Source organism: Mytilus californianus, unplaced genomic scaffold (genome assembly GCF_021869535.1).
Source record: "Mytilus californianus isolate M0D057914Y unplaced genomic scaffold, xbMytCali1.0.p SCAF_11, whole genome shotgun sequence".
Taxonomy (NCBI): domain Eukaryota; kingdom Metazoa; phylum Mollusca; class Bivalvia; order Mytilida; family Mytilidae; genus Mytilus; species Mytilus californianus.
The window spans coordinates 55956993-55968464 of record NW_026262593.1 but is presented as its reverse complement, the minus strand read 5'-3'; the positions used below and the strand labels follow the sequence as shown (position 1 = coordinate 55968464).

The 11472-nt window shown below is 33.2% G+C and overlaps 1 protein-coding gene across 1 annotated transcript; it reads right to left on the bottom strand.

Annotated features, from left to right (window-relative positions):
* Positions 1 to 951: 951 nt before the first annotated feature.
* On the bottom strand, positions 952 to 3129 carry LOC127720363 (G-protein coupled receptor dmsr-1-like). The gene has a single exon (XM_052226942.1). The coding sequence runs from the start codon at positions 2946 to 2948 to the stop codon at positions 1704 to 1706; it is 1245 nt and encodes a 414-aa protein (XP_052082902.1). The 5' UTR covers positions 2949 to 3129; the 3' UTR covers positions 952 to 1703.
* Between the last annotated feature and the right edge of the window lie 8343 nt (positions 3130 to 11472).

Here is an 11472-nt window from a genome sequence, read left to right as displayed (position 1 = left end):
TTAACGTCCAGTGGCAAGTATTACTGTCAATTCAGGACGAGAACGTATTTAAATATCTTCAATGAAACAGTATACATATATGCTTAATGAAATAACGGGTCAAAAAGCAAATGTGTATTTGGATGATGACCATAGTGGGTTTGTGTTTAACGTCCAGTTGCAAATATTACTGGCATTTCAGGACGAGAACGTATCGATGTGAAATGAATATGAACCCTACTTCGTTCTACACCCTTACGATGAGTTGTTTTTTCGTTTATGTTCTAATTCACTAGGAATCAGTTGATAGGACGACCTACATGTATAACTCTACCCGAACACACTATTCTGCCTCCGAGCCGACTCAATGAATCTTTGCATGCACTTATTCCGTATTTATAAGTGCCTTGCAGAGAAGCAGCATTTTTCAGTCTTGGTTTAAACCTGCAAGGGATCGAACCAACGGTATATCTCACTTGAAGCAAGCATGCTCCCTTGGGGCCACTTTGGCGGTAAATAACTTTCGTAAGTGAACGTAAAAAAAAAATGGGGAATATAAGCCTATGAAATAGTAGCAGGGAACAAAATGTCAACAGTAAAGACAACAGAGGCTACAATATCTTGGTGTCTGAACCTTTTTTCCCACATTGAATCGTCTCGATTCTAGAAAAGTTAATATCGTTTGCTTATTAGCTCATTGATGTATATCCCATATCTCTTTTTACTAGCACAATAATCTACAAGTCTGTAATCCATGCCTAATTTTGGATATCAAAAGACTCATAACCACTTATAAGGATAACCCTTAACCCTTAATACGGTCCAAACTCATGGGATTATTGAACTATTTTCCGGCTAGATCTTTGATTTTATGAATTAAATAATGTTTTGGGTAACCTGGAAAGTTTCAAAGATATATAGGGCTGTATTGAGAGATATGGTTTTTACTTTTGTTACGTTTTTGAGCCTGTCGACTTTTATATACTTTATTATTTCATTAACATAGCTTTAAAAATAATAGGGAAAGAAAAGCATATTAATTAACAACAATCAAACATATACAAGGGGGTCCGGAGGGGGTGGGTCGTCATTTTTGTATTCGCTTTTTTTCCAGCTATTTTTTTCTCAATTCTTTGATTCCCCATTATTCTTAAATCTTTTTTATTCGAGCACCCCATTATTCTATATTGTTTGGGGGTCCATTTGTCCCTATCCTTAATTTATTTGGTCCATTATTTACTTTTCTGTTAATAACATCTATCAATATGCTATTTTTTCTCTGAATATTCACATCTATTAATATGCATTTTTTCTCTGAATATTCATAGATTTTACAAAAAATGTGTATACACTGATGCTAATGAAAATAAATGAAAATTAGGAGTGTTGTAAATACAAGCTTGGTACATATTCCAACGAGTACAAGCACAAACCATACACACACACATACACACTCATTCAATATTGAATTAATTGATATATGGTTCAAACTCTTCTTAATATTTTTTTTCGGAAAGGTAAATTGATAAGTGCAAGGTTGCCCTATCAGTCGACGAAACTATGAAAATATAATTATACTTATTATTAGTAAGTCATTTTTTAATACATTTGTAATGACTTCTTTTATTGAAAATTTGACCAAAAAGAAGGGAAACATGCACTATTTGATTTATAACATTTGCTGTCATGATGATACAATATCTACAAACAATATTAAGCAAGGTTTACACATCAGAATCGCGCGTAGCTTGTGTATCTTGTGCCGTTATATACGTGGTAGTTTTACGTACACCATTATTAGCGCCCATAGAATTTTTCACAAATATTTTAATAAATGTCTCACGGAATTGTTTACTCATAGTACAATACAAAACAAAATTTATACCATTATTTAGCAATGTCATAATGTCCAATAAATCTCCTAGTGGCATGTACACATTGTGAAAAAACTCATCTATAAGGCCGCTTAGGACACTAAGAATACCCTGTGGCGTATTTGTTATTATAAACATGAAAACCACAGTAAGCAACATGCGAGTTGTTCTGTTGCTTCTGCTTGTCTTTTTTATTTTCTTACCAGTATTACTTCCACTGCTGAGAGCACCACTTTCACCGTCCGACAAAGGAACTTTATTAAGTAGTCGCTTACGTCTTTTCTCAGCGTCTCTCATTGTTTTAAGTAGCAACAGACTGAACACTGTTAGAAGAAAACATGGTAACAGCTTTATAAAAATAGCCTGAATCCAGAAGTTTAGATTTTTAAATACTTCCCAAAATCCCGTGGCACTTTTCACATCAACCCAATAAACCGTTCCATTTACGTAGGTTCCGTCCGTTAATGTAACATTATACCATTCTCCAACTATCTCGTAGGTTAGTGAATTTGGTAAGCATACAAATAAGACAGCCGCAACCACTATACCGCACGCCGTTTTAGCCCGTTCTATGTTACAAAGTCGAACACCTCTGCGCGGAAATCTGATAAAAACATATCGAAAGACGGCAAGCGTGACGGTCAGCCAAATCGATACTGAATGCACTATTACGCTCATTATAGCATATGCCATTTGGAATTGAGCCAATTGGTACGTATCCCTGGACGGTCGGGCTTCAACACCATTTATAATGTACATTCCTAATGCCCATGGAAAATACAATGCCATTGTTAGTCCATCCGAAATTGCTAATCCAGTTAAAATGACGTTTGTTGACGTAAGCATATTCTTCCGCGTCAACACAACTATATTTAATATATTCGCCAGCACTCCAAATACACAAACACATGCGGCTAAGTAGCCATGAATAGGTTTATAAAAATTCTCAAATTGTTTCAGTTCGGAAATTTCTTGTACGGACGCTACGTAGTTACCCATAGTACTCGTTTCATGAAGCATGTAGATTTCACCACTAACATTGATATTTGAATTTGTTCCGTTATTAATAAAATACTTAAGGGAGCTATGTAACATTATGACTGAAAACAAATTAATGTAGTAGTTGATCTTTGAGACCTGTAGTGATTAATCACGTACTCAATTTAATTTGTATCCAAGGAACTACTTCTTTCCTCTTCTCTTTTGATCGTTTCTCTTGCGGACGTTGACGGAGTGATTCAATATTTCACTTTGACTAATGCAATCTTTACACACCACCGACTGAAAATAGAAAAAAAATATGCAATTTAAAATGTGTGAAATTCTAATCTCTAACATGCAATAAATATATCCCGGAGACACATTTAAATTATGAACTTTTCTATTGATCGAGTATTTTAACAACAATTTCCAGTGTAATTAAGAAGACAAAATAATTGACGTGAAGTCAATTTGAAGATAGAGTACAAATAGAAGGATACTCTAAAAGGTTAGATGTAAAAGACTATAATGATTCAGAAACCGTTCTGTTACATGCAGTTTTAAAATACCATTGGATTTTAATTATCAACATATTTATATTAGTTGTTGTATTTTTCGCTACTTGTCCCCTCAGTAAGTTTGCTGTGGTTCTAATGTTTTAATCAGTGAATGTTGGGTAGACGCAGACATTTTGCTCTGTAATAGGTCAACTAGGGGCCCTTTCTAGAATATGGTTCAAGGTCTCTAAAACGTATATTGAACTATAATCACGCAAACAAAATTATGACTGTTCTCAAAAGTAGACATCATGTTTTTAAAATGTTGAATGCTATGTTATATATAGTATGTTACGGAAATGATTTTAACCTTGATACAATGTATATATATATATTAATTGATTGGTTTTTATTTGTTTACCATACATTCACACCTAAATTAAACAATTATCAATAAATCAAGTAGGTATGTTTGTGGACTGGGATAAAGAAGGCATGTTGGATAGGACAAAAATGTTGCCTTCCAACAGGCCACTTGCGAACGTAACAAAAAGTTGTAGCAAGGGTTCTGATTTTTATTCAATCTTCTCTTATTGACTTTTGCTTGTCCAATGATTGAAATCTAAAGTTGTGTGTGGGGGAAGAGAGGTTTAAAACACTGGTTTAACGCCGCCACATGTGTATGTACCCGTCAGGAACCTCTGTAGTACTTGTTTTTTGCCATGTCTTAAGTAGATATAAGAAGATGTGGTATGAGTGCCAATGAGACAACTCTCCATCCAAGTCAAAATTTATAAAATTAAACCATTATAGGTCAAAGTACGGTCTTCAACACGGAGCCTTGGCTCACACCGAACAGTAAGCTATAAAGGGCCCCAAAACTAGTGTAAAACCATTCAAACGGGAAAAAAATAAAAAAGACCGGAGGTTGTAACAATGAAAAATGATCACAATTACGGAATATGAAATAAAAGGCAAAGCAGTAAAAAAACTATTACAAAAACTGTTATAAAAGGCCCGACGTAAAGACTTAAGTATTACAATACTGACATATAACAAACACAGGGCAAAACAGAGATCGTAAGAAATCTTAGTAAAACCATAGCAGGGGGCAATAATACAAATATCAGGCGTGGATGAGTATTTATACATCCAAACACCATAATATATAATTGACAATTAAGAACAAAGATATAATAGACATGTGAAAGCTCTCTCACAGGCAAACAACCCATAATTGAAAAATATAAGGGCATACACCACAAGCACGGGGACACATTCTACTGCATCCACACAGCACGAGCAACAAACCCTGCAGTAAATAGATATAAGAAGATGTGGTATGAGTGCCAATGAGACAACTCTCCATCCAACTTAAGCTTCTTTTTTTGGTCGCTTTAGGGTATTTTTTGGTTGACAGCAGATCTTTGATAGTATCTGCTTAATGTATTCACATCTTTATTAATCGGGGGGGGGGGGAGGAGGAGGGGGGGGGGGGGGGTTAAGGGCGACGCTTTAGTATAAACACCCGTCAGTTGTTGATGACTGTTTCCTGACATCTAGTTGTGTTTTGTTGTGTCTATGGGTTGCTGTCACATTCATGTTTACCCAACATCTCCATTTAATCAGATAAATGAGCAGCATTATACATCATATCATTAATCAGGTCTTAGTACTTTATAGTCATTGAAACTAAATTTATAGTACTGTTAAGGTATTGTTCATCCCTTGAAATGAAAAAGCTTAAATTTTGAATGCTTCAATCAGACCTCATTTGAAATGCAGTGGTCATTCAATATCATATAATATTTAATATTTGAAGGACTTTTAACATTTCAAAAACAGAACAAAATTATTTATGTAACATCACAATAGCTTTTAATATTATTAATATCACGAGAGAAATTCAATATTTCATTAATATTAACCCAATAATTTCCATAACAAGTATATGAAATTAACATCAGTAGTTTTAATGAGATTGAAGTCATTATATACGACGAATCAGGGAATCACAACAGCAATTATCACTTAAAAGTACAATATGCCATTTACAATTGTATATAAATTCCATTGATATTCCATAAAAATATATACGATAGACATAAATACATTAAGAGATAACGGAGGCAATGTACTACGCCTACATAATTTTTAATAATCTTCTAACAATGTAGAAGTTTAGAGAAATAAATCAACTTTATCTGAAGGGTTTAGTTCCTAGTAACGCAGATTTTAATAATGCAACGTTTTAGATTACAGAATCAGGAACAGACTTTGTGTCATTGTATTCGCCATAAACGTACCGTGATAACAGTGCATTTGTGATTGTAGGAATCCATACAATAATTATTTTATTACGCAATTCTATCTCGACGGACTTTTAGCCATAGATCATTTCAAATGTTTTATTTTTTGTCAACAGTCTAATTCTTTATTCAATTCAGAAAGATTTTCTGTTTGTTTTGCATAACAAAATCAAATTTAAAAACACAAGTATGACATTGTGTTTGCGCATACATACTACGCAGGTTCTTCCCAGAAGTCCAGTGTTTGAAATTGACATGTACCTTACAATGTATCGTTTTTTTAAATAGTATTTTCGTAGCAATTCAAAGTGATATAAGTTAAAGATAGTTGTTAAATACCGAGTCCTGGTAAAATAAAAATAAAACATCTGTTGGGCAAAGAATAGTTTGGGACTCCTTAAAAATCCATACCGTTATAGGAAAGTCTTTTAATGACATGATTATGTGCAGATATATTTATATAAAGGTTTTGATGGGGTCTTTATTTTTTAATTCTTTAATTGTTAGGTCATTTTGTTCCTTTTTTCGGCCAATCATAATTAATCTGTGCTTTATTCTAGCACCACATCATTTTCTATTGTTTATTTTTTTGATCGATTTTTCTCTATTCTTTCTTTTTTTTTGTCCATTTTTCTGCCGGTAAACCCCACCCACCCAGATCCATATATATTGTGTAACCCTGACCGTCTCCATGATGTCGTCATTTGATAAAAAGAGTTAAAGGAAGCAATTAGGTATGGATATTTAGGGAGCTGCCATTTGATTTTTATGGGGGGGGGGGGGGATTAGTTGTAACCTCTGTCCTGCCTTTTTATTTTTCACTCTATTCGGTCCTGCCTTTTTTTTTTAGTTTATCCTGACTTTTTTACATTAATTGTCATCCTGCCTTTTTTTTTTTTTTTTGCAAAGTGTCTCATTCTGCCTTTTTTACTCAAAACTCAAAACTCCTGTCCTGCCTATTTTTTACAAATTTCATCCCTCCCCCCCCCCCCCCCAATAAACATCAAATGGTAGCTCCCTTAATATAATGCGAATAAATCAACTTTTAAAGCGGTTGGAAAACTTTTACTGCGGAATAACACAACTAATGATATTGATGGTGCGTTCGTATAGAGTGTAATGGATTTTCTTCGTGGTGATTTGAAAATAGAAAATAAATTGTTTGGCATGTAGGATTTCTTTTTCTACAACTGCTGTCAATTTTAATGTAGATTCAGTGGAATATCAATTGATGAAAATATTTGAATGATAAAAATCTCTTATTTCATTGCAATAACGGCTCTTATGAAATGATTGTTTTTGTAACTTATCAATACTTTAATAGATCCTTCTGTAAATATGACGATTGGTTTCTTCAAGTTTTGGTATACAGTAAAGCGAAGAAAAATAATACTATGACTGCTCTACTTCTGTAGAAAATATAAAACTTAGATTATGTTCATTTATTAATCCCACTAAAGATTCTACCCCAATCCTTAAAAAAAAAACATTTGTGACACTAAAGTTTTATTTATCGAGCCTATTTTTATGACAATTCATTTAAATACATACATGTACCTGATCTATCTCAACATAAGATGTAAGCTCCGTTTAGTTGTCATAAAAAATGGATATAAATAAACAGGACTGGACCAGAAAAGATGGTTGTTTTGTTTGTGTTATAAGGAATAATTCGCGAACATCTGTGTTGTTTTGCTCATATTTTGCATTTAACTGAAAGAACAAGATCCGCTAGGATGAAAAGGTTTGTCCTGCATTTTTTTTAGTTGTAATCTCTGTCCTGCCTTTTTATTTTTCACTCTATTCGGTCCTGCCTTTTTTTTTTTTAGTTTATCCTGACCTTTTTTACATTAATTGTCATCCTGCCTTATTTTTTTTTTGCAAAGTGTCTCATTCTGCCTTTTTTACTCAAAACTCCTGTCTTGCCTATTTTTTACAAATTTCATCCCCCCCCCCCCCCCCAAATAAACATCAAATGGTAGCTCCCTTAATATAATGCGAATAAATCAACTTTTAAAGCGGTTGGAAAACTTTTACTGCGGAATAACACAACTAATGATATTGATGGTGCGTTCGTATAGAGTGTAATGGATTTTCTTCTTGATGATTTGAAAATAGAAAATAAATTGTTTGGCATGTAGGATTTCTTTTTCTACAACTGCTGTCAATTTTAATGTAGATTCAGTGGAATATCAATTGATGAAAATATTTGAATGATAAAAATCTCTTATTTCATTGCAATAACGGCTCTTAAATGATTGTTTTTGTAACTTATCAATACTTTAATAGATCCTTCTGTAAATACGACGATTGGTTTCTTCAAGTTTTGGTATACAGTAAAGCGAAGTAATATAATACTATGACTGCTCTACTTCTGTAGAAAATATAAAACTTAGATTATGTTCACTTATTAATCCCACTAAAGATTCTACCCCAATCCTTAAAAAAAAACATTTGTGACACTAAAGTTTTATTTATCGAGCCTATTTTTATGACAATTTATTTAAATACATACATGTACCTGATCTATCTCAACATAAGATGTAAGCTCCGTTTAGTTGTCATAAAAAAAATGGATATAAATAAACAGGACTGGACCAGAAAAGATGGTTGTTTTGTTTGTGTTATAAGGAATAATTCGCGAACATCTGTGTTGTTTTGCTCATATTTTGCATTTAACTGAAAGAACAAGATCCGCTAAGACTTGAATGAAAATTGTATCCACCGTTGCTAATTGAACGTGATTTTAGCTTATGGTTTTATTTATAGGAATTTTTGGTTAAATCTGGCTCATGTTATGTTTTGCAGCATTGCCGGACAACTGAACACTTAAGGTTAATCAACCCTTTTTGAGTAAATAGATATATACATTTTTACTTGGGATACGGAAAAAAATGTCACGTGATGACTTTAATGGCTGTACATACAAAGATATCACGTGATGAATTTAATGGCTGTACATACAAAAATATCACGTGATGACTTAACGGCTGTACATAACAAATAAGAACCAGTGTCGTTCCGACGTTTGGATCATATACATTAACCTAGTGTATCTAATTCCGCACACGGTGATCATTTCCGTTCCGCAACTATTTTCATTTACTCCACCAAGTGTAGAGTAGTATGAATTGGAGCTGGAACTGCGGGGGAGTTTGCTAGTGTATAGCACTATTACGTCTTGTCAATGATAGAGTAGTGCTCTAGAAGCTGTAATGATGTGTAACATGTAAAACGAAGAGTGTTTGTCAAACAACTGTTTACAAATAGATGTGCACTGTTCTGCGTACACCAAGAAAAGTAAACAGCGGCATTTAACGTTATAACTTGAAGAAACTAGACATTATTGGATGGGAGCCATCTCTGCGGGCCCCGTTGTGAATAACGTGTGGTAAAAAATCTTTACTATAGGACACGGGGTTGTCATCTGAAACCAAAGTTTTTGACCTTGACCTTTGACCAAGGAAGTTTTACATACATTATGACACACCCTCTGGTGTTGGTTAATATACATGTCAAGTATAAACTTTGAAATCATAACGGTTCTCTAGATATAGAGCGGACACGATCTTTACCATAGAACATGGGGTTTTTAACTGAGAACCAAAGTTTTTTACCTTCACGTTTGACCTAGGAAGTTGTACATACATTATGAAACACCTTCTGGTGTTGGTTGATATACATGTCAAGTATAAACTTTGAAATCATAACGGTTCTCAAGATATAGAGCGGACACGATCGTTACCATAGGACATGGGGTTGTCAACTGAAACCAAAGTTTTTGACCTTGACCCTTGACCTAAGAAGTTGTACAAACATTATGACACACCCTCTGGTGTTGGTTAATATATGTCAGGTATAAAGTATAAATCATAATGGTTCTCTAGATATAGAGCGGACACAATTTGTTATGGACGAACGGACGGACGGTCAAACTGATCACTATAGGGCGACCCGCCATTCGGCGGGGTCCTAATGATTAACATTGTTAATTTATTTTAAAAGTCTTAAAAAGATAAATAAAAAGATAAATAAATATAAATAAATAAATAGATAAATGAATGAATAAATAAATAAATAAATTAATTAATTAATTAATTATTTAATTAATCAATCAATCAACAAAAAAATATAAATAAATAAATAAATAAATAAATAAATAAATAAATAAAATGAATAAATAAATAAATTTTATAGAATAAATAATCAAATATAACAAATAAATTAATAAGAGAATAATAATAAGTAAAGAACGTAATCGCGAAAATGCTCTATTGTTGGTAAAAAAAAAACTTAATCCGTCTTCGCACGTCTTATTTTTATTGCCCTGTTTACCAAATTATTCAATGAAGGACAAATAACAAGATTGGCTCCACTAAATCAAATTCAATAAAAATTCCCATCGAATGTGTCTTGACAGGAAACGTTTGTCAAAAATAATCCTTCCTTTATTCAATTTACGACGCTTAGAAAATATCTCCGGATATGAGAGTATATATGTTTATTCTAAATCAGTGCATTTAATGTCGGACATTTCAAATCCCCGGATGTAACATTAACCACGCTCTCATCCTAATCAGCACGACGTTTTAGTTCTTTCTTTTTAACTATTGAGTTAAGGAATACTAACACACGCTGATTTCTATAACACTATACCACATAGATCAATACATTTTCGATTAGTGTTCGTCTTTTTTTTTTGTCTCATGCAGCAAAAAAAAAAATTGTTTTTGTTATCAAAAAGCCTCCATTGTGGTGTTTTATTTGGATTTCAATTTAATTTAAGATAAATAAATTTACACGAACCTAAGATGTAGTTAATTTAAAAGCGCGCTATAAACAAAAAGACAATATGATTTAACTTTTATGAAATTGATGGTCGTTGTTCAAAGGTTCTATTTAAACTGAAAAAATAAATACATTTATATTGTGCAGATTCTAAAACGTTGGTTTATTTAGATAAAAGACAAAGATAGACTACCAGTGGGAAAATGGACAAACATAGAGCACTTTCCCAACGAAAATTTCAAAGTCAATATTCTAAATTGGTTGAACCAACTCGGCCGTTTCGTGAAGGCGTCATGTTTGCTGCCGCTAATTATGCATCCGTCAATCGTAATATATATTCATTCCGGTACACCTCAAATTTTGCGGGAAATCGTATGATTTACAGCATGGCAGCTGCCATTACCAATACAATAACACTTTACTGCACAAGTCCAAATGTTGCAAAAAAGTATAATTAATTTTCTTTTTATTGATATTCCTCATGTTATCGAGGACTTTGTCTTCATATCATCTGTTATAATATTGATGGTCGTTGTTTAAATTGCAACTAAAGTGACCGAATTTTCGAATCGAATAAATCAAATGCACAACTACTTCCGGTCAGAATGGTGACAATCAATCCAATGCTTCGTGCAGGGAAACATTTTTGCGTAGGGATAATACCACGCTATCAGCACGTTAAAGACATCTTGCAACATTTTAAAGGGGTCCGTCGATAGCGCTAAAATTCTGTCCCGATCTTATTATTCAAGTTGTACCCTACACTTAGCAAACCCTACCTTAAAAAGGTTTTTCTATGTACTGTTTATTTGTTTTTGTCCAAAATATGCATGAAATATTTGCAACCGGACATTAACAAAATAACAATCAATCAATTTATCAATTAAATAACAAAGTGTAAATCCCTTTTAGTTAGACATGCTTTTTTCGTGAGTTTTACTGTGCGTTTTGATATGTGTTTCTTTTTTCTACATTGACTAGAGGTATAGGGGGAGGGTTGGGATCTCACAAAACATGTTTAACCTCGCCGCTTTTTGCGCCTGT

Coding starts and splice junctions, on each gene's coding strand:
- LOC127720363 (XM_052226942.1), bottom strand. CDS start 2,948: ATGTTACATAGCTCCCTTAAGTATTTTATTAATAACGGAACAAATTCA.